The sequence below is a fragment of the Venturia canescens genome, chromosome 4, assembly GCF_019457755.1.
Source record: "Venturia canescens isolate UGA chromosome 4, ASM1945775v1, whole genome shotgun sequence".
NCBI lineage: Eukaryota > Metazoa > Arthropoda > Insecta > Hymenoptera > Ichneumonidae > Venturia > Venturia canescens.
Window position 1 is genome coordinate 24,564,696 of NC_057424.1, and position 25,987 is coordinate 24,590,682.

The 25,987-nt window shown below is 35.3% G+C and overlaps 7 protein-coding genes and 1 long non-coding RNA gene across 14 annotated transcripts; 4 read left to right on the forward strand and 4 right to left on the reverse strand.

Annotated features, from left to right (window-relative positions):
* Positions 1–530: 530 nt before the first annotated feature.
* On the reverse strand, positions 531–4,183 carry LOC122409438 (uncharacterized). 2 transcript variants are annotated; one of them, XM_043417009.1, is made up of 6 exons: positions 3,722–4,183; positions 2,928–3,020; positions 2,320–2,587; positions 2,051–2,238; positions 994–1,970; positions 531–892 (listed from the first exon to the last, which is right to left on the reverse strand). In XM_043417009.1, the coding sequence occupies exons 1-6, from the start codon at positions 3,772–3,774 to the stop codon at positions 606–608; spliced, it is 1,866 nt and encodes a 621-aa protein (XP_043272944.1). In that variant the 5' UTR covers positions 3,775–4,183; the 3' UTR covers positions 531–605. The 2 variants fall into 2 exon arrangements, with proteins under 2 accessions (XP_043272944.1, XP_043272943.1); XM_043417008.1 differs by having other exon boundaries at positions 2,320–2,653; positions 3,722–4,182.
* A 92-nt stretch (positions 4,184–4,275) lies between these two features.
* On the forward strand, positions 4,276–5,633 carry LOC122409447 (haloacid dehalogenase-like hydrolase domain-containing protein 2). The gene is made up of 4 exons (XM_043417031.1): positions 4,276–4,493; positions 4,677–4,976; positions 5,060–5,270; positions 5,380–5,633. Exons 1-4 carry the CDS (start codon positions 4,399–4,401, stop codon positions 5,545–5,547), a joined length of 774 nt encoding a protein of 257 aa, XP_043272966.1. The 5' UTR covers positions 4,276–4,398; the 3' UTR covers positions 5,548–5,633.
* LOC122409437 (WD repeat-containing protein 48) lies at positions 5,601–11,472 on the reverse strand. Its single transcript, XM_043417007.1, has 11 exons — positions 11,336–11,472; positions 10,702–10,918; positions 10,350–10,562; positions 9,865–10,160; positions 9,588–9,773; positions 9,003–9,320; positions 8,796–8,898; positions 8,573–8,732; positions 8,281–8,472; positions 7,959–8,208; positions 5,601–7,852 (listed from the first exon to the last, which is right to left on the reverse strand). Exons 1-11 carry the CDS (start codon positions 11,381–11,383, stop codon positions 7,790–7,792), a joined length of 2,046 nt encoding a protein of 681 aa, XP_043272942.1. The 5' UTR covers positions 11,384–11,472; the 3' UTR covers positions 5,601–7,789.
* A 378-nt stretch (positions 11,473–11,850) lies between these two features.
* Tsen34 (tRNA splicing endonuclease subunit 34) lies at positions 11,851–13,989 on the forward strand. Its single transcript, XM_043417027.1, has 6 exons — positions 11,851–11,978; positions 12,525–12,552; positions 12,707–12,978; positions 13,054–13,264; positions 13,444–13,605; positions 13,687–13,989. Exons 1-6 carry the CDS (start codon positions 11,943–11,945, stop codon positions 13,893–13,895), a joined length of 918 nt encoding a protein of 305 aa, XP_043272962.1. The 5' UTR covers positions 11,851–11,942; the 3' UTR covers positions 13,896–13,989.
* Positions 13,856–14,911, reverse strand: mRpL27 (mitochondrial ribosomal protein L27). Its single transcript, XM_043417036.1, has 3 exons — positions 14,703–14,911; positions 14,295–14,458; positions 13,856–14,207 (listed from the first exon to the last, which is right to left on the reverse strand). The coding sequence occupies exons 1-3, from the start codon at positions 14,785–14,787 to the stop codon at positions 14,004–14,006; spliced, it is 453 nt and encodes a 150-aa protein (XP_043272971.1). The 5' UTR covers positions 14,788–14,911; the 3' UTR covers positions 13,856–14,003.
* Positions 14,912–15,152: 241 nt separating this feature from the next.
* Positions 15,153–19,149, forward strand: LOC122409442 (scaffold protein salvador). Of its 3 annotated transcripts, none has more exons than XM_043417026.1 (6): positions 15,153–15,565; positions 16,078–16,154; positions 16,216–16,343; positions 16,966–17,424; positions 17,625–17,930; positions 18,073–19,149. In XM_043417026.1, the coding sequence occupies exons 1-6, from the start codon at positions 15,529–15,531 to the stop codon at positions 18,170–18,172; spliced, it is 1,107 nt and encodes a 368-aa protein (XP_043272961.1). In that variant the 5' UTR covers positions 15,153–15,528; the 3' UTR covers positions 18,173–19,149. The 3 variants fall into 3 exon arrangements, with proteins under 3 accessions (XP_043272961.1, XP_043272959.1, XP_043272958.1); XM_043417024.1 differs by lacking the exon at positions 15,153–15,565 and adding an exon at positions 15,576–15,972; XM_043417023.1 differs by lacking the exon at positions 15,153–15,565 and adding an exon at positions 15,576–15,956.
* A 344-nt stretch (positions 19,150–19,493) lies between these two features.
* Positions 19,494–21,728, reverse strand: LOC122409454 (uncharacterized). 4 transcript variants are annotated; one of them, XR_006260691.1, is made up of 5 exons: positions 20,972–21,327; positions 20,431–20,628; positions 20,109–20,361; positions 19,831–20,026; positions 19,494–19,722 (listed from the first exon to the last, which is right to left on the reverse strand). It is a non-coding gene; the product is annotated as an uncharacterized lncRNA (long non-coding RNA). The 4 variants fall into 4 exon arrangements; XR_006260690.1 differs by lacking the exon at positions 20,972–21,327 and adding an exon at positions 21,714–21,728 and having other exon boundaries at positions 20,109–20,628; XR_006260687.1 differs by having other exon boundaries at positions 20,109–20,628; positions 20,972–21,328.
* Positions 21,408–25,975, forward strand: LOC122409448 (probable maleylacetoacetate isomerase 2). Its single transcript, XM_043417033.1, has 5 exons — positions 21,408–21,645; positions 22,052–22,103; positions 22,179–22,327; positions 22,482–22,686; positions 22,817–25,975. Exons 1-5 carry the CDS (start codon positions 21,628–21,630, stop codon positions 23,044–23,046), a joined length of 654 nt encoding a protein of 217 aa, XP_043272968.1. The 5' UTR covers positions 21,408–21,627; the 3' UTR covers positions 23,047–25,975.
* The last annotated feature ends 12 nt before the right edge of the window (positions 25,976–25,987 follow it).

Sequence of the window (25,987 nt, forward strand, 5' to 3'; positions counted from 1 at the left end):
GAATATCTATGTGCGAATGGGCGAGATATCGAAAGAGTTTGTCTGTAAATTTCTAGAATAATCGGCTATGTTTTCTGATTTTAGAGCTTGCTTTATTTATCATTCCAATATGAATTTTCTTTCTGTTTTGGTAAAAAAAAATATATATATATTAAAACAAGCGGAGCTAACTACAATGAAGCTAAGCTTGAAATTAATAAAAAAAAAGATACTATGTAATTAAAAAATGAAAAATCGATTGAAGCAAAATCTTTTAACAAATTTTTGACATACGAGAAAAAAGTACTCGTCAAATCGATATTTTTGTACCTTCTTGCTCATTTGTTTTGCAAAATTTTGGCTATTGCAAGACAAGAATGTGAACATTTTTGATAAATACCGTGAAGTAAAAAATTCTTTACTATTATGTAACTTGCGAGAAAAAAACATCAGTGTAGAATGCAAAATTGAAACAGTGGTTGATCTGCCGAGGAATACTGCACACATGATGCTCTTTAATTGTATGCTGGAATAAATGGAATTTTTGTAAGTAATGTTTTTCTCTTATTTTATTATAAATCGAAAGCTCAACAGCAATAAATTATAGTGAACAATCTCATGAAAACTCATTTTTGTCGCTTTTTCACGACTTCAATTGCCTTTTCTATCATGATTTCAGAGTCGTCTTGTCTGCGTTTTCTCTTCATTCTCTTTTTTTTTCTCAGTACAAGATCCCAATTGACACGACTTTCAGTCGTCAATAATTTCTCATCCAGTAATCCTGGCAGGATTGTGGATTCTTTAGATATGAGAATCGGTCGAGACTGATGGGAAACGGAGAGCTCTAGCGTCTCCACGGAATCGATTTGCCAGGGTAAAATTCCAAAGGAACAATAAGCCCACTCGTAGTCACCTGTAGATGAATTTTGATTTTCAATCGGTTTCAATTTTCAAATGAATATTTTATATTTTGTACCATTCACCGTGACGAATAGTATTCTCTTTTTTATTTACCTGATGCAATTTCCCAAGCGTCAGTACGTATCGTTCGATCAGCTATTTCTGGTTCGATCGATGTTAGCAAAACTCGATTTGCTCGTGGTTCTGTGGGTCCGATATCCCCACAAATTTGAATCAAATCTTCGACGCAGTAAATTCGATCGGTATCTTCGTTAACGTCGATTTTCGTAGGACGATCGGTAGTTGTGATTATTTTTACGAGTTTGAGCAAACTATCTTTACACTTTTTAGTGAGCGATGGAGTAACAAGATCAAGCATTGGATCGATAAATACTTTTGAATACATATTTGGGTTGAGAAGAAGCTCCGTTGCAAAATTGATATCTTTCAAAAACATTGGAATGTCGGACGACGCATTGAGCCACATAGCATTTGACAATGCCGGATTGGTCTTATGTACAATATCACGAACTTTTTGCATCCCTTGTTTTCCGGACATTCCCTTTTGTTTATTATCAAACGTATGTTCTACCGATTGGCTCACGCCCTGAATAATTCGAAGCTTAAGCAATGAACGGAAAATCGATTTTAACCAGAGCGATGCAACGAAACGTTTGTTGGTATCGTTGTACGGTGAATTCACAAAATCGAACAAGCGCCAGATCAATCCATCCAGTAGTTTTTTGTCGTGAAGCAGTAGAATGAATTTTCGCCAAAAGTCTATCATTTCTGTCGGTAAATTGTGTGTTTTTTTGCCATCCGAGCGAAATTTTTTTTCGTCATCCGTCTGAAAAATGTTGGTAATCTCAGAACCCGGTAAAAATGCCTCACAATCAAACAATATCTTCACGATGATTTCCTCCATTTTCATTATAGATTTATTCCTGTTCAGTAGCGTTGATATTTCCGTGAAGACAAGATTTCGGGCAACAGACAGTAGATAGTCATCTTGGTTCTTTGTTGTTCCAGATATATTTTCCTTCTCCAGTGGACTTTCCGGTAAAACCTTGCACAGATTCAGTAGTGTATTGCTGGAATCAAAGAAATATTGAGTCATCATGAAAAGTTGCAAAACCTGCCTTGTGAATTTTATTTCATCTAAATAGATTACCAAAGATCAGTATCAGGTAATTCTCTAACAGTTTTGTAATCTGCTTTTGCATAAAGGCCAATTGCAATCCAGAGTTCAAAGAATACAGCAAGTGCTCGGTACTCGCAAGAGCTTTCATCTTCAATATTTTTGGCTGATTCTTTGTAACATTGATCCATTGCTTTCGCTTCAGCCGACCAATACTCTTCCTAAAATTGTTCAATCATGAAAGAACATGACAAATCATATATTTTTTATACTTAAAAAACAGTGCGAAAAAGGAACATTACGTGTAGCCATGTCAATAATATATTTGCTGCCATTCTCAGTGACCCTAGGGATGGTAACTCATGTCCATGAGCCGCATCGTGCCTTAGATTGACGATCCATTCAGGAATTTCCAATTGTTTGGCAATTTGAAACATGGATGTTTGTTTTGTGTGTCCGATGTTTGAGATTTGATTCAAAAATCTCATTATCGTTGTGGAATACATGAGGCGGAGATCACTTTCATAATACATTGGCAATTTAGCCTCGTCAATTTTTTCTTTCCATTCTCTATCTCGCAAACATACTTGGATTAGCGATAGAGTACATTCTACGCCTACAGGTAGTTTTGGAATTCTGAATTAAAAAAAAAACTCACTATTAAGAAAAGAGTATAGTATAATTTCATTTGGATAAAAAATTTTTTGTTCTTATGAGTCAACTTATTTACTAAGTAAAATGTGCAACCGTATAGATGCCAGAACTCTTAATATATTAGGAATTTTTTTAACTTTTGTTTAAAACTGTGCAGGAAATTCTTTTTTTTTTTCAAGTGATCTTATGTAATATGATAAACAATCGAATTCAAATTCAAAGCTTGTATGTATCCATAATATTTCAATAATATTACCTGGCTTTCCATACCAAGAGTGTTTCATAAGCAGCTGTTTGTTCCAAAGTATCATTGGAATATATTTGTTTGTAGACTCGATGCCATTCTGACCTAATACAAATGAATTGAAACTTGAAGTTTTAACTATACTTTAAACTAACTGTCATAAAATTTCAATCACAAATCACAATCATCATTTGAGATAGAAAAAAACATAAGAGTTTGGAACAATCACTCGACCTTGCTTTGAACTTTTAAAATTAAAATATTAGGAGAAAGTATAACTCGGTGAGCCTCGAACGAACAGACGACAGAGTTGTTAAGGCACTAATCACTAGACTCTACCAATTGCGTTGATATTTATCAAATATTGAATGCATTCTACTTGGACGCTGACAACGTTAATAACGTCTGTAACGCCAAAACGCGTTCGACTTGGGATGAATGCAGTTAAACGCACCGCTGTTGGCGTTGTTAGCGTTTACAGCGCAAAGTCGACCGGTAATGGCCGGTTTTTCCGATGTAGTTCGAACTCAGTTCAATTTTTTTCATATAGTTTCGACATAGGCTTAATCGAGTTTAAACAAAGATTAACGTTGAAAAAAACAGACACAAGTAACGTTTATTAACGTTATCGGCGTCCAAGTAAAATACGATACAATTATAATAAAACAAAATACGAGGTTATGTCCGTGATGTGATCTAAATTCGGTAAGTTTCGAATCAGAATGTATGAAATTAAAGGAAATATTCAAACGCTGAATACAAGTGAGAGATTTTTTAAGAAAAATAATTCAACATTTCATACTTACAGCGAAAACCAAGGTACATGTTTGAGGGCTTCAGATTTCGAGGATAGGGCCATTTCTATCGAAACAAGTGGAGCACGTGGCCAAGACCGTATTTTCTTCTGTTGCTTTTTGGCTAGGTACACGTCTGTTGCAGTGAGACTAATAGCCTGACCACTTTTTGAACGCCGTTCAAAAAACGCAGTTGATGATAATTATTTTGGGAAGCATTGGTGACGATTTGGAGAGCTTTCCAGCAAGCGACACGTGGAACGCATTATGGTTACCACAATACGTTCTAAAGAGCAAAAAATGCACAGACACACGTGTGTTGTACAGTCGTACAGTGCCGTTCTTTGTCGCTTACTCGAAAGCTCCCTTGTTCCTTTTTTTTCTATCTATTGGGGGTAGCACTTTCAATACTTTGATTAATAATACAATAATGATAAAAGACCCCCAAAAGCTTTCACTTTTCATCACTATAGTGGCGCGGTAGTCTACTTGCACCATTCCTACAAAGAAATTTAATCAAGGAGAATTTAATGTTTTTAAACTACTCTAGCGCTTCATTTGTTTTGTGCATATTCTGAGAACTAAAAGAATCAACAAAGAGCAGCTGCTGCCTGCTGCCCTGCTGCTGCGGCAACGTGACGACAAAAATAGAAAACCCAACTAAATAAAAGAAGAATAATAAATAAACAATGGTTAAGAAAATAAAAGCTGTTTTAATAGATTTAAGCGGTACACTTCATATTGAAAATACGGTGATTTTAGGTGCTGTTGAAGCGTTGAAAAGGTGATACATTTCATTACATAAATCATCGATTAATATCCCGGTATAGTGTAGTTTGCTGTGGATAGTGTCACTTTTACTTTATTATATATTCGCGCATTTTTCAACTCGTCATAAGTCAACATGAAATATATTCGAATTATTGACTGTTTGTTACTTTGCAAAGTGAATTTGTCGTTTTATTAGGCTTCGTCAGACAAATGCGATCATAAAATTTGTTACAAACACAACAAAAGAATCGAAGAGCTATCTGCATAATCGATTGACCCAGCTTGGATTTCATATAAACCAAGACGAAATATTCAGTTCACTCGCTGCCGCGAGAGAATTGATACTTAATCGAAACCTGAATCCTCTACTTCTTATTGACACTGCGGCCATGGAAGATTTTGAAGATTTGAAAAAAAGTGACAGTGATTTGAATGCAGTGGTCGTTGGATTAGCACCGGAAAAATTTCATTACGAAGAACTGAACCAAGCTTTCAGGTAGTTGAAAAAAAGTAACATTGATACAAATGATTGTACATAAACACATCCTAGTTTGTTCGGAATGATTCGACTTGTTGTAGATTACTCATAAACGGAGCTTCGCTTGTTGCGATTCATGAAGGAAGATATTACAAACGGTCGGATGGATTGGCCCTTGGGCCTGGTGCATTTATAAAGGGGCTCGAATATTCAGCTGGTGTAAAAGCGTTAGTTGTTGGCAAACCAAAAGAAGAATTTTTTCTAGCTGCTCTCAAAAATATCAATCCTCAAGAAGCAATTATGATAGGTGATGTGAGTCTGAAATTTCCATGATTCTGGAGTTTTGTATCTATGCACCTTATTTCACATATATTGAAGATTTCATAAGTGGCTTAAGTTTATTGTTGACTTATCATTGTAGGATGTACGAGATGATGTTGCTGGATCCCAAGCAGCTGGTTTGAGGGGAATTCTGGTAAAAACAGGAAAATATCGTGAAGGAGATGAAAATACTATTTCACCCAGACCATATAAGACGTGTGAATCATTTGTTGAAGCGATCGATTCTATAATCGAGGAAATCCACTGAATAAAAAGAGCAAATTGGATGAAATTTCAATGGATCATAACATTCATAGGATCTACGTATTAAATATACGTTTTATTCAAATTCTAGTTAATCAAATGTTTCGTTACACATCCCTAGGTCGTATCGTCATAACATTACAGAGCCATCCTCATAAGTGGTTATTTAGCATTCAAAACTAAATTTCAAAATGAAAAACGATTAAAAAACGTCTGAAAAACTTTTTTTGGTAGACTAATGAGTTCTCGAATCGAAAAAGAAATTAAAAAAAAATTAATCATCATCATTTGAAAAAAGAAATCTAATTCGGCAAGAAATTTTTACCGTGGAGATGATATTTTGTTGTTCCATTACAATCTAAAGTATTTTTTTGTTCGTCCGACAGCGGTACACAATTTTTTCTTATTTCAGTTGATTCATCTTTTCTTTGTGAATCAATGGGAACAAATTTGATTCATGCAACTCTTGAATCGGTTATCGCGAGATCTTTGACTAGATTGGTCTTTTTATCATTCATCGCGTCATTTCTTTACGAGATTTTTATCTGCTCATTTATTGCTAAACTATAGATGAGATGGAGAATACAAAGTAATTAAAGCAAAAACTGCGAATGCGAGTTCCTTATCAACGTGAAAGAAAACGTCGTGCTCTAGAACGCATATAAAATTTGACACCTTCACTCTAATAATTTTGTCGTACTTTTCTTTTTTTTTTAATTTATACCACTCCTAAAGCGAAAGAGTAAAACATGTTCAATTAAAAGATACATGATTTCAGTGGATTGCAATTTCATAAATGTTTTTCCACCTCATCAATTGCGTTTATGCGACGAAAATAAATCACTCATCTTTTCTAGCTCTCGATAGATTCAGAATTCTCGTCTTCTTTATCAGCTCTTCTCTTTTTCGTCTTACAATTTTTTCATTTCTATCTTTTCCTAGGTCCCATAAACTTTGAATCGAAATATTTGCGTGCTTCCAATTTCGTTACCGACCTAAGTTTGCATAGATGATACACTTGTGATACATTTTCGGTTTCCGTTTTAATTTGTTTTTGTAACGTAAAAAAATCAAACTTAACTAGTAATAAATACGCTTAATTTTGGTAGCTTTTCTCTTAAGCTCGCCGGTTTTTTTTCTCTTAATTATTTATTCCAACTGTTTTAATCCAAAATTTTTATACACCGAGACGTTCGTGTTTGAGAATTATGCCATGTTAAACTGCGGACTAGAGAGAGAAAGAGAGAGGCAGGGAGAAATAGAGAAATAGCTTGTTGATAATGAAAATAGAGGGTACCATGATCCAATTGGCAAAGCGATTAGTGCTAGGAATTTTTCGAATCGCGACTCGATCAATATTCCTTGAACAATTTTTTGGCAAATTTTTTCCCCGAATTTTCTTAGGCCAAGAATCTTTAATATCTATTTACAATGCCATAAGTGAAATAAGAGAGAAGAATCTTAATTTCATCAATTATCAGTATGATTCCATCCCTCTCTCGCTCTCCCCCTGTCTCTCTCGTGGCAATCCCTATTTCTAGCGAGCTGTCCTTCGTGTAAATGGAAGACAAAGAATAAGCTAAGATTCGGGCGATTTGAAAAAAGCAATGGATCTAACTCATTTCATCGTCAAGTATTCTCTCACTTTTTGGTTTCTTCGTGTTTCATTAATTACGTGGCATTGTAAACGAAATAAGAAAAACAAAGATAAAAAATATATGTATTCTCGCGAACAACTCGTGTTTTTCCTCGTATGAAAGAAGTACAATATCATTGGAATCGTTTTCTTTGCTTTCTTTTGAAGATATCCAAGACCAATTTCATAAAAGTTAGCCATACATAAACCACAGTGATCGTGAACACGAGACAGCCTTAAGGTTTAGTCAATGAGACGATACTATCGACATTTTTCACGAGTGCTCAGAATTGTACGATGAGATAGAAAAAAAATTCATTTTGTCGACTCGCTAACGTTGGTTTGAAATCGCATTCTTCTTGTGACCATCTCGTCTTCATTTCTTTCACCTTTGTTATTTATCATTTTTTTTAGTTAAAAATTGTTTTGTTTTTGGCAACTTTTCGGCGCACCGGACTCTTCGTCAATCCTCTTGTTTCTCTGCAGTTTCACGGTTTTTTTTTTATTCAATACTACGATCGCACGTAAACAAGGTCGGATCGATCTACTTGGCGACGCCACAGAACCAGGCCCACTTCAGAGAGCCGTGATTGGTTAGTCGAAATCCCAACTATTTAACGGGCCGGTAGTGAAGTGTCAGATCTGCTGAATTTTTCCAAATAAAATGTCTCACCTACCAAGAACATAAAATATTAATCATGAATTTCTTTCTCATCGGAATATGTTTGAATATCGAAAATAGAAAAGAAGAATGATGGTGGAGGAGAAAATGATCCAACCGTTCGCAAATCCATCGATGGATCCAAAAGTTGATCGTTGCAAAGCAATTCAACTTTTTCTTCGGCCAGCGAAGAATTGTCTGCGTTAGAATCCGTGTTGGTACGATCACCAGCTGGCGAACCACCTGATACCGTATTGCCACCTCCACCGGCTACGGATCCTGAATCGCTTCCAGCGCCCAAAACCTTATCATATACGTGCTCAGCGACTTTTCGCATTTGTATGAAATCATTCGCGATCAGACGATCCCTAAAAACAATCGACAAAGGACCGGACGATTTAATTTATCTCGTTGATTGCTTGATTCGTCGGAGATATTACTTTTTCAAACTTTTAAACCCAGAGCTGGCATGGGGTAATAGGTAGAACGGCATTCTGATGAATTTAGGCAAATTCTTGTGTACAACGATATCAACAACCCACGAAGGTACAGTTTCCTTCAATAATACGCCCTCAGTTTCACCCGCAGCGTCACGAACGAGCAATCTGTACAAGGTTCTTCCGCCGACTTCGCTGAAATTTCATTGATGAAAGATATTTAACTTCGAAAATCGGTCGAAGAACGTCTCGATGATTCCATTGAAATTGTTTAATTTTCGAAATAAAATTTTACCTGAAAATAACTGGTGTATGACCTGGTACTGAAAAATAAGGATTTCCTCCTCTCGATTGTCCACTACCGTCGTCCCCGTTTCCATCATTTTCATCATCAGCTGGCAAAGGTCTCGACCAATGTTCCAACAACGCTTGCAGCAAGAGGTTTCCATAATTCACTGCGAGGTATATTACGATGAAATATTTAGAAAAAAACATTCCGCTAACAATAAAGCCATTACCTTTTTGATCGGCAGAGTCGTTTTCTGCTAATCCTGTGTCTTTTGCTGATACCCAAGCTGAGAAACAATCATTCTCATCTTGACCCAGATGAATTGTCAACATCTGCATTTAATCGAATACATTTACAAATTACAAAATAATTATTATGTTTTCTTCATTTGTAAATCTTCCAACGCATTGAAAGTGTTAATGGAACAAAAACAAACCCCAGTTTTCAAATCCACGTTGAACCAATTCGGCACGAACACCATCTTGCTACGTTTTTTAATCTCTTGATCGAAATCAACGCGTCCAAGGTCCTCAACTTTGCAAGCTTTTAGAACGTCATAAAGAGCTACGTTCTCTTCGGTGTCTTTCGTCAAAACGTGCCGCCTATCGTTTAATATATGATACAGTCTTATCGCTGGTCCTCCCTGTATTCTTTGTGTTGGTTCGATGCTACGGGGCGCGAGACCACCGTCTCCCCCACCTGTGCTATCGACACAATAGTCTCCACCGCATTGCCAATCTTTTTGCGTTATACTCTGGAAGGAAATAACAATCAATGAATAAATGTACTCTTCGCGATTGTATGTTGAATTGGGTCTCAAAAAATATAAACTGTATATTATGCGGTCCGAATTAGGGAACAACTATCGGTGATGAGCAAAATCTAATTACAGATTTGTGCAGAAAAAGCTTGAACATGTAAATCTATAACAAAGATTATTTGAAAAAATACATGAGAATCATTAAGACCTCGTATGGTAGTCAGGGATTGTTAATTTCGATGAATAAGTGCGTTAACTTGCCCAGTTATTGATGGTCGATTCGCTAGTCGCGACCCAAATACTCGATTGATCCGGAGTCATCGTCATTTTCAATATCGGCGCAGATTCTTCACAAATGACTGTGTAACGATCAGGATTTCTTAACTCCGTCATTATTACTCTCTTATCCCTACCACCCGATATCACATGACTGAAAGTATCTGTCGCCTTGAGAAGAAAAATCAAAACTCGTTCATTTCAAAGTGACAATAATAAAGCAAACATATTCTTTCCTTTAGAAGAGATTCTAATCTTTTACCAGCAAAGCCCAAACACCTTCTGTGTGTATCCGGAATGTCTGTATACATAATTGCTGCGACAGTGACCAGAGTTTTATTGTGCCGTCCGAACTCGCCGACAAGCACTGACTACCGTCTCTGTTAAGAACAAGTGCTTTTATATTGTCGGCGTGTCCTCGAAGTTTCATCAATTTGCCACATGTTCTTGGATCCCACACTCGCAATACTTTTTCCGTGCTACCGCTTACGATTATCGTCCCCGGAGGATTCATCGCCAAACTGTATATTGAATCTTTGTTCCCCGTAAGTGAGGATGCTGCGGAATCAGCAAGTGAAATGAAATATGATCGATCAATATATATATCGCGAATTTGGCATTGGGCAAAATTTTTTGTGATTATTTAACTGGTAAAATACGATTCGGTGAATGAGTTGTGCAAACGATTTGATGGAAATTTTGAAGTATCAAATGAGGAATACATTTTTCAGAGATTTAAGAACGTACTTGTAACTGTATTATTACTGGCTGTCAGTGCTGTGAGAGTATTGATGTCCCAAAGGAAAATAGCTCTATCCAAACCAGCACTGGCAACTTGTTCTCTGTCTTTCCCATAAGCCAAAGCCTTGACATAGTCCTGATGCGTTCTCAAAGTCGACATACAGAATCCCTTATGGGCATTCCACACTTTGACTGTTGTATCGGAACTTGCCGATATGACTGCAAATCAAGCAGATGATTATTCTCAAACATTTAGATTAAAAAATGATCAGAAGTTGTAAAATTCAAGTTTGTAATTACAATATTATCAATGAGTATTCTACAAAGTTATTCTTAATTTATCATTAAAACGATGTACCATTTTTTCCTCCGCAGCACAGGACAATATCGTTTACCCAGTCGGTATGATGTTCCATGGATTGAATATAAGGTTCCTTCATATTTTTGCAATTCCATATTCTTATAATGCTGTCTCTGCCGGCTGAATATAGCCTGTGCAGAACAGGATCGTACTGCAAGGAATTTACACCAGCTCTGTGTCTTCTCTCTACTTCATCCCTTATAACCATAGAAACCTTTAAACATAAATTAACAAAACTATTGTTTCTGCTTTCGATCTTTCTTCATTGGTGTTTTGACCAGAATAGCTAGGATCCCACTGCATCGTTGTCAGCCTTTATTAGTTTGCTGACATAAATCCGTAACTTAAATTGATAACTTTACAATCAATCACTATTGAGCATGCGAATGGTAGTGGTTCAATGAGAATTGCTTCGTTGTTATTTCATAGTGAATTTTATGATAGACAGTTTGATGCTTCAACCATATTTTAGCTTGGTGCAAAAACCAGTATAATGAGCGATTTTTTTGGCGCATGAAACACTAATGGTATGGAGGTTTAGAAAAAAATATATTATTAGATTCATACCGAATGTAAGTAAATAAAAGATTACGTTTCTTCCATTTTTAATGTGTCAGACGATAAAACGTACCTGTACTTTCTTGCGAGCATTTTGCCCACCTGTCTTGTGAGCTGCCATTATTGCCTTGCCCAAATTTAATTATGTCCTAGTATGCGTACTTTTGCGTTTTTTCAACCCAATTTTAAAAATCGGCTATCACAAGGTTCTTCCCGTGAGTGTCAACGTGTTTTATAGTATGTTGCGTGTACGTAAAAAGTGAAGAGGGGCTAGGCGACGCGCGTTTCACATCTCAACGCGTGTGGGCCACGTCCAAGGAACCTCATCGTCGGTTTTTACCGCAAAAAAAACGGTACAGATTCACACTGTTAATTAAATTTATTAAAAACACGAATCACGGTTTCCTTTTTTTTTCCTCATCCGATCACATACCGGGTAAACGCCAACATTCGACGTGCGTTACGGCGACGACACGAACAAAAAAAAATTGTCTTTCTAAATCCTGCGCGAGAACAACCAACTGCGCCGCGTATGTTATTTTGACGACGCTCGTAACAATCACGACTCAACGCTTTAGTCACAGTGTCTTTTTTTCATATTTTTTTTGTTTCGTTGAAAATTATCGTATAGGTAGTACAGTGGACCACGATACACCCCAACAAAAAGAGGGCAACAACAAATGAAATTTTCTTCCTGGATCGTGATGCAAAAAGAGGTAGGCACTGCTGCACTAACGACCGGGAAATTATTGTCATTTTTTTTTCTTTCTATTATTTTCAATCATCAGCGCCATCTAGAACAAACATCTCTTACCGATTGAGCATATGTTGTAAATATATTTTTATGTATATATATATATATATATATATCATGGCTGTGCGCAGTTTTCTTCGTCGCGGTACACTGTACAGTCCATCAAAATATAGTTGACTAGCAGCGCGACGATAACTGAGAAAACGATTTTCCGTTAGGACTATATCAAATGTGTAATAAAAAAAATGTAATAATACAGTCAACGCTTCGTCGTGTCACGTTCTTCATGTCTTTCACTCCATTCGTTACTGCTCCTCACATATGAAAGTGAAGTGCATTCAAAATGTTTTCCTCAAGTACGTATTGTATGACGAACTCTCCACGCTGACGAAGATAGATAGCTTAAAGAAAGAAGGACACGAAGAATGCTATCTTAATTACAATTTAATAAAATTTATTCAAAATTACAAATTGATTCTCAACAATGATCGATCTTGTATTATCGAAGGGACAGGCTTTCGTATGGAGTGCAGAAGGTAAATTTATTGATACAATTATGCATCAATATAAGGCATGTAATAGACATTTTTGTACTACCTTTTTTGAATAAAATTTTAAAAAATCGAATAATGTTCAGTGAATCAAGTTTAAAAAATGAGTGAAAATAAGAAATTTTATCCATGATTTAAGACTGGTTGACACTGAGGAAAGATCACAGAATAATAGGAGAATTGATTGGGTGTTTGCCAAAAAAATCACGGCAAGATATTCTTCACGGTCTACCGTTGATGCTCTTACCGGAGGAGGCAACTTTATTGTTGGAAAAAAATATTGCTAGGCTGATTTATTATCCGTGTTTGCTCCAAAAACCCAGCAAAAGTTTGAAAAAAATTGTTGAGGAGTACAGAGGAAAGCTGTTTGTTCAACAGGAAGAATGCTTGAGGCAAGAACGCAGAAATCAGGTATTTTTTTCAAATATTATGGGTAAACTTGATATTTCGAACAAGTTTTTGAGAAATGAAAATTTTTTTTGTTAGTTGATCAAAGTGATGGACAAAATAGTCGATGGCAAAAGGAGAAAGATACTGGGAGTGGAAACTGCAAAGAAGAAACTGAAAAGACCTCTCAAAAAAGAGACTCAAGAAGCATTGAACAACATTGATATTGACAGAGAAGTTTTGATGTCCGAAGAGATGGCTAAATTACCAAAACTTGAGAAGAGCGAAGCTCTGGTACAAACTCACACAGGCAAGACACAAGTAAAAAATGAAGTTGCTGTTTCAATCTATAATATTCGAATTATTTAATTAATTTCATTCTCTCTTGTTAAACGTTAAAAAATATCACTCCGTGTAATGCATGTAATTGTTATTCATTAATAATTTTCACCCTTCAAGACGAACTTTATTTTATGTAAAATGTAACAGCTTACCCTTGGTTGGGAGAAAATGACACAGAAGTTGCCATTTGGAAATACCCCTCTACAATGAACGAAACTTTGAGATACAAGACATACAAAGATTTGTGGGAAAGAGGATTTTATGTATCCAGTGGTGAAAAGTTTGGAGGTGATTTTCTGGCATATCCTGGTAAGAAGATTGGCTCAATCGATTGAAAATTTCACACGTTCATGGATGAGTATTGATTGTGCAAATTCAAACACTTTTCAGGTGATCCAATAATGTTTCACTCCCTGTTTATAATAGAGTGCAAAGACAAGGACAAGGATATAACAATAATGGAATTGGCTGGACAGTGTAGAGTTGCTTGTCATGTAAGGAAGACTCAAGTTTTTGCAACTTTCGATGATGAAGATCAGACGAAAATAAAATATCAATCTTTCCAATGGGCAGAATCTAATATGTTTTCACCTGTGTAAATGATCATCGTTACAATTGTCTTAATTCATATAATTTTTTTTTTCCATTGATAATTTTGATTACAGGATAACAAAATAAAATTGAACAAAAGTTGTTGTTGCCGTTGATTAAATGAGATCCACAAGTTTAAAAGTAGTGTGGTGTTTTTCTGGTATGACATTAAAATATTTCTTGTAGATTAGTTGATTTTGTCGTCCGCCGTAACATCTCTGTATCCAAGTGTGATCCCAATTGAGGTCAACTTTTTCACAAGTTATGGCTACCTTGCCCTTCTCCAAAGCCCACAATGTTCCATTTTTACCAAAACCAACCTTTTTCAATAAAAATAGTCACAAGTCAGATATATTCGTGAAATACTATTGATGAACAATACTCTTAAATATAAATGTTGTTCTTACATGAAGTCCAGGATGAAATCGTGTTACCCGTTGAGTAACAAGTATACGACCAGGTTGGACCATATGACCATCCTGAACTTTCCAACCTCGATGTTTTGGTCTCGGATGTCCTGGCTTTATTCTTGTACTCGTTCCTGACTTTTTTGAAGCATGACGCACACTGGCTACAGTCGAAAAACAGAACATTCAGTTCATACGATTGAATTATAATTCTTTTTTCAGTAACACTTTTTACACGTATATACGAGGAAGATTAAAATTTTTTCTTTTAGATGCACGTTGTCCAGCGGCTGTAGAATTAGAATCAATTCACGCGGTCAATAATTTCTTCTGTGCTTGAATGTAAAGAAATGTTCAACTAGAATCTTGGTTTTTTCAGTCCTAACCTAAAATAATTGAATGTCTTACCAAGACTTGGAGTTTCCGATCTCACAAGAACAGCTTGTCTTGCATACTTTAATGAAAAAAGTAGCAAATTATTTAACAATGCCATTTTTTAATTAATAAATGTTAACTTCATTGACTATAAATTTTAATCCTGATTGATGCTACTTTTTCAGAGCAAGATGAAAATCAGCTGATTGATGTAGCACACAGCATTACCGATTGCGGGTTAAATGACCTATTTCTAAAACGACAAATAATTGTAATAATCTAATCTAAAAGTTTGAAAAAATGCTCACAAGATGATCATCATTTTTTTGTATCAATATTGTTCTTTTCTAACAATGTTTTAAACAATATTAAACAGAGATTCCCTAAGGAATTTTTTTATAGTACAAATTTAAATAAATCATCACAAAAAAATCCAATATGGTTAGAAAAAAATGGCCGTCTCGTATCGGACGGTGTCGGTGTCGACCGTGTCGACGGTGGTGGCGAATGGTGTCGATAGCACAGTCGAGCATTGAACTCTCTCTCTCTCTCTCTCTCTCTACACTCTCCTAATATTGGAACTTGGAACGCTACCACGCTGACTCGTGTTCCAAGAAAGACAGTCGAAGTGTACGCAGCTGTCTTTGTCGGTACAGCCCACCAAAAAATTTGGCTAATAATAACAATGAGAACCGTGAGGACCGTGACAACCGTGAGAACTATAACCTCGAATTTGTGTAGTAAAAGGAGAAAAAGTATTATATTTGCAGCAGTACACCAGAAAACGATTTTCTGTTCGCACTAGTTCGCAGACTGTACAAAAAAAGTGCGCGTGCGCACATATCATATAAAAAAAGATATGTGCTCTTTCTCTCTCGGTACTACGCTTGAGTCAGGTTCGTCAGGTTCCAGATCCAGATCGGTAGTAGGAGTAGTAGAGCTCATCAGTGATAGCGAGTGTGAAATAATGATGATTTTTCTAACATTTTTCATTCATTTATGTTGACTCTTACTTAAATGAATCGAATAAAATGTGGAAGAAAATGTGTTTTATCACGAAAATAATTGTACTCCCAAGTATACTCGAAAGGAAATTTTTTATCGCTATTGTGGAAAATAGAATTTTTGACACTTCAGTGTTTTTGTTTATTGATGCGTGACACGAATTCGTGGTTCGTGACAAACTAGAATACGAAATGTTGTCAAGAAAGAACAAAGATTTACGAACGATAAAAGAGGGTGTTGTTGGGAAATATGTTAAAAAAGAAACCCCTCCGGAAATGCCCAGTGAGTTCCATCGAACGTACGGCGATTTTTCCGACTATTTTTATATAAAAAAGAAACAATCGTCTATCGATAATTTGACGAGAATTATTCAAAGTTTTTAATTGAATTTTCATATTTACAGTAATCAATGTGTGGACAACGGAACCCAATAGAAGGGCGAGAAGACGCAACAATCAACAAACTTTACCGCCATCCTTGGTAAGTTGGAGATTCAACAATTATTTTGTGGGCTTTGTATCAATTGAAAAAAAAATTTCAGCCAGTTCCACAGCAGCCAAGTATGGTACAAAAATTTGGAAATACTAAAACTACAATGAGCGCCGTTGGGCTGGGCAGTCACGAAGGAAAATATACACCCAACAGTTCTGTACCCGATCTAGCTCAAAGGTAACATTATTTTCTTCTACTGTAGTAGAAAACAAAAATTGAACAAAATCTTACCTGGAACAGTTTACAGATATTATTTTATGAATATTTTTGCCTCTTTCATTCATATATGACAAAAATTCTGATTTTCCTCATTAATAGAACCCATATATTATCGTACCATAAAACTTTGTATAAATCAAAGAATACTTATAGGATTAGTAAAAATCCAGTTTGATTAAACAAGCCATGGGTGTAACAAGGGTTGATTCTGTGAAGAGGTAATAACCTTTGGAATCTCTGTTAAGCAAAACTCTAACTTCCATTGAAAAACAGACATTTTTGGATTATTCAGACATTCTATCGAAATATCTAGTAAGTTTTCATACCCTATGAACCGTTGATATTAGTGATGCACAAATTCTTCGATATACAGTTGAAATTTTACAGGTGTCGCCCGTAATTATTTTGGTTTCATAAGCTTTGTATAATCAAACGCACCTTTCTAACTATACTTAAAAATTCAAAACCCTGTTCAGGAAGTATATGTTGATGTTATTGATAAAAAAAATTCTAATATTCTTGAGAACAAATTATACAATAACAAGAGAAATGCTACAGAATGCAAAAATGAATTCAACAGATTCGCAAGTCTCTCTGTGAACTCGGGACATGGCGATGGTGCAATTTCACGAACAGCAACTCCTATGTATCATTCTGGTTTGTCACCAGCAATATCGCACACTTATGTCAATCAATACGCCGGATCGGAGTATCATCTGGATCGTGTACAAACGCCTCAATTGCCTTATATACCATTCGAGGTTGATAGTGCTTATGAGGAGTTTAATCAAGCTGTACCATATCGTCAAAACCCTGTTTATAGTCGTAGTCAATCAGCAAGATCAAGCTCGCGTAGTGAACAACCCGATGAACTTCCTCTACCACCCGGATGGTCGGTAGATTTCACTTTGAGAGGCAGAAAGTATTACATAGATCATAATACTAAAACTACACATTGGTCTCATCCATTGGAGAAAGAAGGTTTACCTACAGGATGGGAAAGGATTGAATCCCCTGAATACGGGGTTTACTATGTCAAGTGAGTATAAATTAACATTGTCAATATGGATGTGGATAAATTTGTTGAGATGAAAATAAAAATAAAAAATTAAGTTAGTTCCTTTACGTAAGCTTCAAGAAAGAAAAAGAAATGCAAAGTTGAAATAGCAGATTTGAAAGGGAATGCACCTAATATCTACGCTATTTTCTAAAAGAAATTGAATAAATTTTTGTTTTTAGTCATATCACACGCCAAGCACAGTACGAACATCCATGTTATCCGCTGGAGATGCAAGCGGTACGCGTTGTCTCGCCCCCTAGACATACGCATTTTCATTCTCACAGCGTCCTCGTACCGGCCAATCCGTATCTTAATGAAGAAATTCCCCATTGGTTATACGTTTACAGCAGAGCATCGATATCTCTTGATCGTAAACTTCGGTGGGAACTATTCCGCCTTCCTGAGCTCGATTGTTTCAATGCCATGCTCACAAGATTGTATAAACAAGAGCTCGAAGAAGTTGTGATGCGTTACGAGGAATACAGGTCTGTACTGTAAGACTCTTGAAATTCAATGAGAATTAAATGTTTCTTCATTTCGCTGATTTCGAAGGATCGTCAAAAAAACAAACTGAATCGAATCAAAATTTTTCTCGATTTTAAATGTTACTTTTCATAATCGTTACAGATCGGCTTTATTATGCGAAATGGAGCAAAGATTGAAGGAATTAAATCCGGAGGCCGGAACATCCGCGGGTGTTGTTGCACTTCGACGATCTCTACCTTGAACCTTTAAGGCCTTTGAACCAATACCGGGTCTGCTGTTAATTTTTTTTGTATTACACGTATATATAATACATTATGAATTTTTATAAAAAATTTTTTTTGTCTTACTGAATAACTATTCCAGTATTTATTTGAAAAATAAAAACAGAATTAGGCTTTAGGACTGCACTTATACAATTTAACATGTTCTGTTATGGATGACGAGTACAAAATTGTAGTGAAAATTTATATCTTATTTTTACATTAAATTCATTATTTTACAGAAATTAACACAAAAACATTACCCAGAATACAACAGTTTGATGAAAATACACAAAATCGAGGATTTTTTAAGATGTTTCTAAAAAATAGTTGTAGTTAAAAATAAGTTTTGCAAGGTTGAAAATGTATGTACATAGTTTTTCAGATTGAGAAATGAATGTAATTCCTGCTTTTGTATAGCGCTCGGTCAAATTTTCACTTTCAACTGGAATACTGACGCCATCGTCACCGAGAACCACGTCTTCGGGTATTTTTCTCAATATATTAGTTTATTACTAGAACTACCAAGATCGAAAATACCTCATTTCTGGTATTCCTAATTTTCCTCGATAATGGCTCTTATGGTTTCCAGCTTCACGTTCACAATCAATGATTTATTTGCCAAGAAATTTAATACCAAAAAGTGAATTCTGCAAAGTTCAACTGATGAAACACGATCACCTATTTGTGGAATTGTGCGTTTTCGCAACAAAATTCACGGAAGAAATACCAAATTGAGTTTTCGTGTATCGAAATCGAGAAATAATCGTTTAAGCCAATGAGAAAAGTTTAAAAAAAAAAAATCCGCACTTTACAGAAATGTGTTTCATAGTTAAAAACTCAGCCCCCTGCCTTGTTTTGAGAAAAAGAAATGAATTGAAACAATTATACCTAAACATTTGTTGAAATTATGGTTCATATTTGAGAGCGCTTTTCAAATAAAAATACAGAAAAGTCACTTGAGCACATTCTAATAATTTTTTTCAAGTTTCAACATGTTGAGGAAATTTTTTTTTTTCAAATATACCAATATTTTCTACTGGGACTCCCAAAAAACAATATAGATTTTTCTTAAACTTTCGGTCCTCCCTATATTTGTACACTGTAATACTAGAATAATGTAGACAAAATCTATATCTTTATTGGTTAAAAGAATCTGGACTAGACTATTTTTTTATATCATAAGAACTTATCGTGTTACAGATAATATTTATGAATTGCTTTTCGACAATTAATCATTTTGTATTCTGAACATGTACAAATGAAAAAGATAAATATCAAAGGGAAAAATAACAAGGAAACTATGTAATTTTATAATTTATTGAAAGTGTTTAGAGACTGTCAGATTCTTCGACCAGAAGTTCCAGATTTTCATTGGATATTGCTTTCTGGTGATTTTTAAAGTCCTCTGTTTCTTCGTACGGTTTCCCCTTATCGTGGGACAAAATTTCAAATTTTTCGACTAATTCAAAACCCTTGTATCGATAAGCAGTCCCTTCTGAGAGGCCATATATCCTTGAATAATATTTGCCTGTGAAAACAAGTATATGTCAATTTAAAAATAACCATGTTTTTGGTTGATCGGTATAAAAATAGAATTGATATGATTTTTTGAAAGACATCAAATCTGATACAATACTGGCACTCTCTAGTTCTTCATTTCGTGACGGAAGCGATTGTTTTCCCCATGTATATATAGTCAGTCCAAACAAGTTCCAGGCAACAAAAAAATACAAGGCTGACAAATGTTTTTTCATATTTCTTGCATAATCCTGATCCAATGGTTTCATTCTTTTTCGGATGAAATTTCGCCAAAACGCCATTTCTTAGGATCTCTACAATGTTTCAATCAAAATAGAATTGCGACGGATGAAATTTTGATAAATTCAAAAACAAGATTGATGACGATGAGCTTACAACGTAACAATTACGAAAATTTCCAAAGACCAACAATTATATATGTGTTCGGTTGCAGCTGCGGTTCTGCACGTGAATTACGCGTCGGTATAGCAGATTGCACTCACATCCACATCGAAAAACGTTTCATAACCACACATTTACCGCGGCAATGGCTGTCGAAGCGATCCAACAACTTTCAATCGTCGTCGTTTAAAATAAAGGTCGTTGATTCGATCCCATGAGGAATGTCAAAGATGTAAATGAAGTTTCGCTTGACAAGATTTATTTTAATTATTGAGAAACCACCGGGAATAAAACTTGTTTTCTAATCGTTATATACCTGTTTTTTAACGCGACACTGTTGCCAGGCCGCCATTGGTAGTTGGTTGGTAGGTGTTAGATGCTGCGTTGCTGCGCCGCTGCTGATGTTGCTTTCGACCCTCGACAATCTCGACATATCCTGCTCAGCAGAACGCTACGAGCAATGAAGCGGTCCGTTGGAAACGTACAAACGAGATAAACAGCACATCCTAAAATACTGAATCCGCAGTTCTTTCAGTAACGTCTTTATTGTTGCTATGTTTTTTATAATTTTTTTTTTAATACTATAAAAAGAGTATTACATTCACCAATTAAGATATTTAATGTTACTATAGCATACTCGACAGAAGTTTAGTTCTCAATTTCACTTTGTAATTGTAACGATACAAATTGCTAACTAAAATTTTATTCTGATGACACCCGTTTTTTTCAATGAGGTTTTTATTATTATGAGCTGCTGCAATGGTATAGCCATAGAATATAGAATGCAGTAATTACAGTTATTATCAAATGTCTTTAGAAAATTTATTTTTTACATTGCAAGTACTTATTTTGTGTACCTATATCAAAGAAACAATGGGATCGCCAAAATAATTCGTAGACTCATTGGAAATACGAACACGTATAATTAATACGTGAATCTTCGATAATAAAACGTTGGTATAGTATTACAGTAAATGAGGTATCGAAAAAACGACGATATACGGAGTCTTTATAAATACATGTATCGAAGTATGGTTTCGCATAATTGTGAAAATTTTCTCTTATCGGCGTATTTTTGAGGAATCGAAAAGAATTGTAACGGTAGCTGACAATCAGACGAAATATCATACTCGAAAAGTTTTAAAAAAGCGCAGGGCTTCGAGGAAAGATTCCGACGTCACTGAGTCTACCGGTAGGTTGCTGCTGGGTGCTGGATTAGCGATTGGCTACCCCGCTCCCCTCTCTAGCACGAAAGCGTATATAGCGTACCAATATACTACCCCACGTCTCGACGAGTTGGAGTGGGAAGTCTAGCAATCGAATAAAAGGTGGTAGGAGTAGGGAATTTCGCGCGTTGAAACCCCTCTATCCCAAATAATATTTAGTCGAGAAAAAGTATATATATCGAAGGCTTGTATCTTGTATCGCCGTTGCGAATAAAAGCAGGCTACAAGTGCCGCTATATAGTTGTTTAACTAATAAAACGGGAAGATTCGTTTGGAATACAGACGAAATGTCGGTTATGGGGAAGGTGAGTAAGCAAAACGACTTGCAAACAAAAAACATTACAAATTTTATTCCATTTCTATCATGTATTACCTCAATCTCTGCTTCGTGTTCAACCCTTCCGCCGGGTAGCAAACTTTGCTGTTTTATATCCCTTGATGAACGTTCGAACATGATCTGTCACAGCTATCGTTGTTATTTTGTTTATGAACATTTATACTGTATCATAAATCATGCCAATGTTAGAAAAAAAAAAAAAAAACAACTTATAAATATAAATATATGTTCCGACTTAATCTGCTTTCACTTGATTCCGACCTTGAACACGAAATCTGTCGCGTTGGTCACCGTTAATCAAAATTGATATATTTTTTATGAATTTTTTTTTTTTTTTAATTATCATGGTTTTCAAGTAAAATTAATTCCAACAGCCTGTCCTTTACTCCTATTGGCGGAGCTCTTGTTCTTGGCGGGTGCGAATTGGTGAGTTGTTTAGCGAGCTGGTTGGTTCGTACCAATAGACTAAAAAAATTATTTTATTTTACGTTTTTTTTCTAGCTCTGAATTTAAAAGAGATACCCTACGATATCAAACCTGTGAGTTTGGTCAAGGGGGGTGGAGAACAACACTGCAATGAGTTCAGGGAAATTAATCCAATGGAACAAGTCCCGGCTCTTCACATTGACAATCATACTCTGATAGAATCTGTAGGTTCTTTTTTGTTTTTCAATAAATAACAATGTAATGATTGTGAGCGATTAGTTTATTAAATATTAATAGGTATAAAAGAATAATTTGAAATGCTCACTGGTGTATGTTCCAATGCATGGTAATGGAGTATGGAACTCATTAAAATTGCAGTTAAATATCTTACAATATTTGGAAGAGACGAGGCCCCATCGTCCTTTGATGCCAGCAGATCCAGTCAAAAGAGCCAGAGTCAGGGAGATTTGTGAAGTAATAGCAAGTGGTATTCAACCTCTTCAAAATTTAGTAGTTCTGATATATGTTGGTGAAGAAAGAAAGAAAGAATGGGCCCAACATTGGATAACCCGAGGATTTACAGGTACTCTCGAATTGATGTCTGTAGAAATAAAATTCACAAGGGCCTCTCCAATAATGTTTGAAACTATGTGTGTAGGGGTGTAAAAAAAATATGACGCTGACGAAACATACTTATCATTACTTCTTTACAGCGGTAGAAAAATTATTGTCATCGAGCGCAGGAAAATATTGCGTGGGAGACGACATAACTCTTGCAGATTGTTGTCTCGTTCCACAAATTTTCAACGCTCGAAGGTTTCACGTAGATCTTCGACCTTTTCCAACCATATTGAGAGTCGACCGTCATTTGGAAAATCATCCAGCCTTTACGGCGGCTCATCCTAATAATCAGCCTGACTGTCCGCCGGAAGCGACCAAGTAGCAAGCAAGGCAGACCACCCTCTTTCTTTTCTAAGTCCACTTAGAGAGGAGTTTCAAGTGAGGTGGTCCAGATACGTGTAGTAGTTCGATTGCGATAACGGGTGAAACACGCTTTCTATCTTATTTTCTATTCATTCTTTTACAATATAACTACATTTTATTTACTAGAAACGAAAAACAGTCAAGCATTCACAGACACTATATATTTAGATACGAGCTAGAGTATACTTTTTTTTAGAAAAATGATGATAAAAAAAAATAATAAGACGGGAATAGCAATGGAGAATAGAAAGATTTATTTTTTATTAATTTTCGATGTAAAAAAACTTTCGAGTAATCTCACTTTTTCCACCTATCGCGGGTGAGACTCGCGATCGAGCGATTGAACGGTTAATTTTTATCAATAAAGAAACCCTTCGCATTGTTGAAACGCAACGGAAATTATTTCTGCGTTCTTTTACTTGTGCAATTTTTATAATAGTCAACATTTTTTAAAATCTCCAATGAAAACGAATACACATGTAAAGTCGAGTGATCAACAGTAAAGTAATTCCGTTGCATTCCAATGATGCCAGATTCGAAATGATTAAAAGCGAAGGCATTAAACTGATCCCCCGACGAAATCAAGTACATGTCCGCGACCGTTCTTCCATATTTGTTTTCTCGTTGATTTTTGATACAGTAATATAACTAAATTCCGGAGATCATTAACTCAGGTGTTGGAAATGTTGGCCTATCTTTTAATTTTGTTATATTTTTTATAATTCCTTTTTTCACTCCCTTTTTCGCTGGCCTTTCCGAACTTATTTTTCGTTTTTGTTTATACAATATGATTAATCATCAAAATTACCTTATCAAATATTGTTATGAATAATCGCTAATAATATTTCGTAAGAATTTCTCAACGTATCATTTTATAACCGTTGTCTTGAATCAAAAATTTACTTTTATATCTAGACGAAGACAAAAAAAAGGCGAGAAAGAGGGAGGGGGAGAGAGAGAGAAGAGAGAGAAATAATACGGTAAAAAACGAAACGAATGATGAAATGATGAACAAAATGATGATATATAATTGTTTTATTGACGTTATTGAATTTAGCGAGGTTTTAGTCTTATTATTATTATTATTATTATTATTATTATTATTATTATTATTATTATTTCATCGGTGTAGTTTTTAATTTAGAGTAAATGTGGGCCGAGAATGAAACAAAAAAACAAATAAATGCGGTACGAAGAAATAAATGGTTGACTAAAAAATCATGTACGAAACATAAAGCGAATCGATGCTGCTCAAAGCATAGGCTCATTTATTGATACAAGATGGCGTATAGAAATAAGTACAAAAAATCTTCTTCGTATTCATAATAACGAGAATTAAGAAGAAGAAACGGCACAAAAATACACATTTTTCCGATAAATTTAAGTACGCTTTTAACTCGTCAATTTGGCTTTGTAATCATCGATGAATAATTTTTCGATTTTCTAACGTTTTGAGAAAAATCATACGAATCAATGTGTTTTTTTGTTTATAAAAAATATTGTTTTCCATCGAGTTTCGAATTGACGCGAGAATACTGCCAGCTTTTCAATATTAAAATCAAAAAACAAACAATCGAAAAAAGAGAATTCAATGTTCCGATCGAACTTGAATTGGGAATAAAATCGTGGTTAAGATTCAACGGAACGTGAACAACAACTACACAAAAGACGCATATTTTAACGTACAAATGAATGCATTCACCCAGGTCACAGTAAATGAAATATCAGTAGCTGATAAATATCTCACACGAATGATGAGTAAACAAACAAAAGTAACACAGTGGATATTGATAAATTATAGAAGAAGTCTTGAGAACAGCGATGCGCGCTGTTCTCGAACATTGCGCAATACTAGTCGTAAGGCCGGAGTGTCAAAGAAATATTTCGTTTGTTGCGTCGAGTGAGGATCCCTTTCAAAGGTCATTTTTCACGCAGCCTTTCATGATAATTTGGAGAAAGTCGTCAGATTTTTGAGTACACGATGCAACAGAATTTTTAGTTAATCATACTCTCAAAGGTCGTCGGACCGCTTTACACCTTAACATCCACGAAAAAAATTTGAAAAACAGTATATTCGAAACTCGGGACTTGATCAAGTTGATCATTGCTCATGATGTATTGAAAATAATTTCAATGACGTATTATAACGAAAGGTTCTTCGTCACATTGTTGCTTTGTCAAATTCAAACTCGCTGTATTCAAAGATATTTGATCCCTTTTCATAATGTTGTATCGTTGAGGTATTTTCTTTTGTTGATTCTTATATAATAATATGAACTGAGAGGAGATCTCAAAAACTTGATTCTTCGCACAATTGACAGTTCAATGACAGATCCGTTCCATAACTCGAAGAGAACCATCTCCGATTTAAACATTATTGTATCACGTGTGATCGTCTGGGGAATTTCGTCGAAATGTTAGGATCATTGAAATTCCCACTGGGTCTAGAAAGAGTCTTCGTTATAATTGTGTGTACGAGCAAACGAATTGAGAGACATTTTGAAAATGTGTTTATACAAGTCCGTGATGCGATTTGGTTCGAAAAAATGAATTTAGAATGGGAAAAACGAATATTTTCTTCACATCTTGGTGACTCGTACTATATTTTAGGAGCGTATGCGTAATACAAATAATGTTGTAAGGATGCATGAGGGCTAGAGAAAGTGCGAATGTGAAGCCTGTATATTAAAAGAACGAATTAAAAAAAAAAAAAAAAAAAAAAAAAACGAAAATAAAATAAACAAAAAGTAGCGATTATACTGAGAATAGATGTAATAAAAAAATAACGTACGAAAAGTATGATAAACATAAATATTTTACAAGTGAAAATGATGTACGTTTATTGCTTGATAGAAGATAATAAATTCTGTGTCATAGCGAAGATAAAACTTGTTAATTTT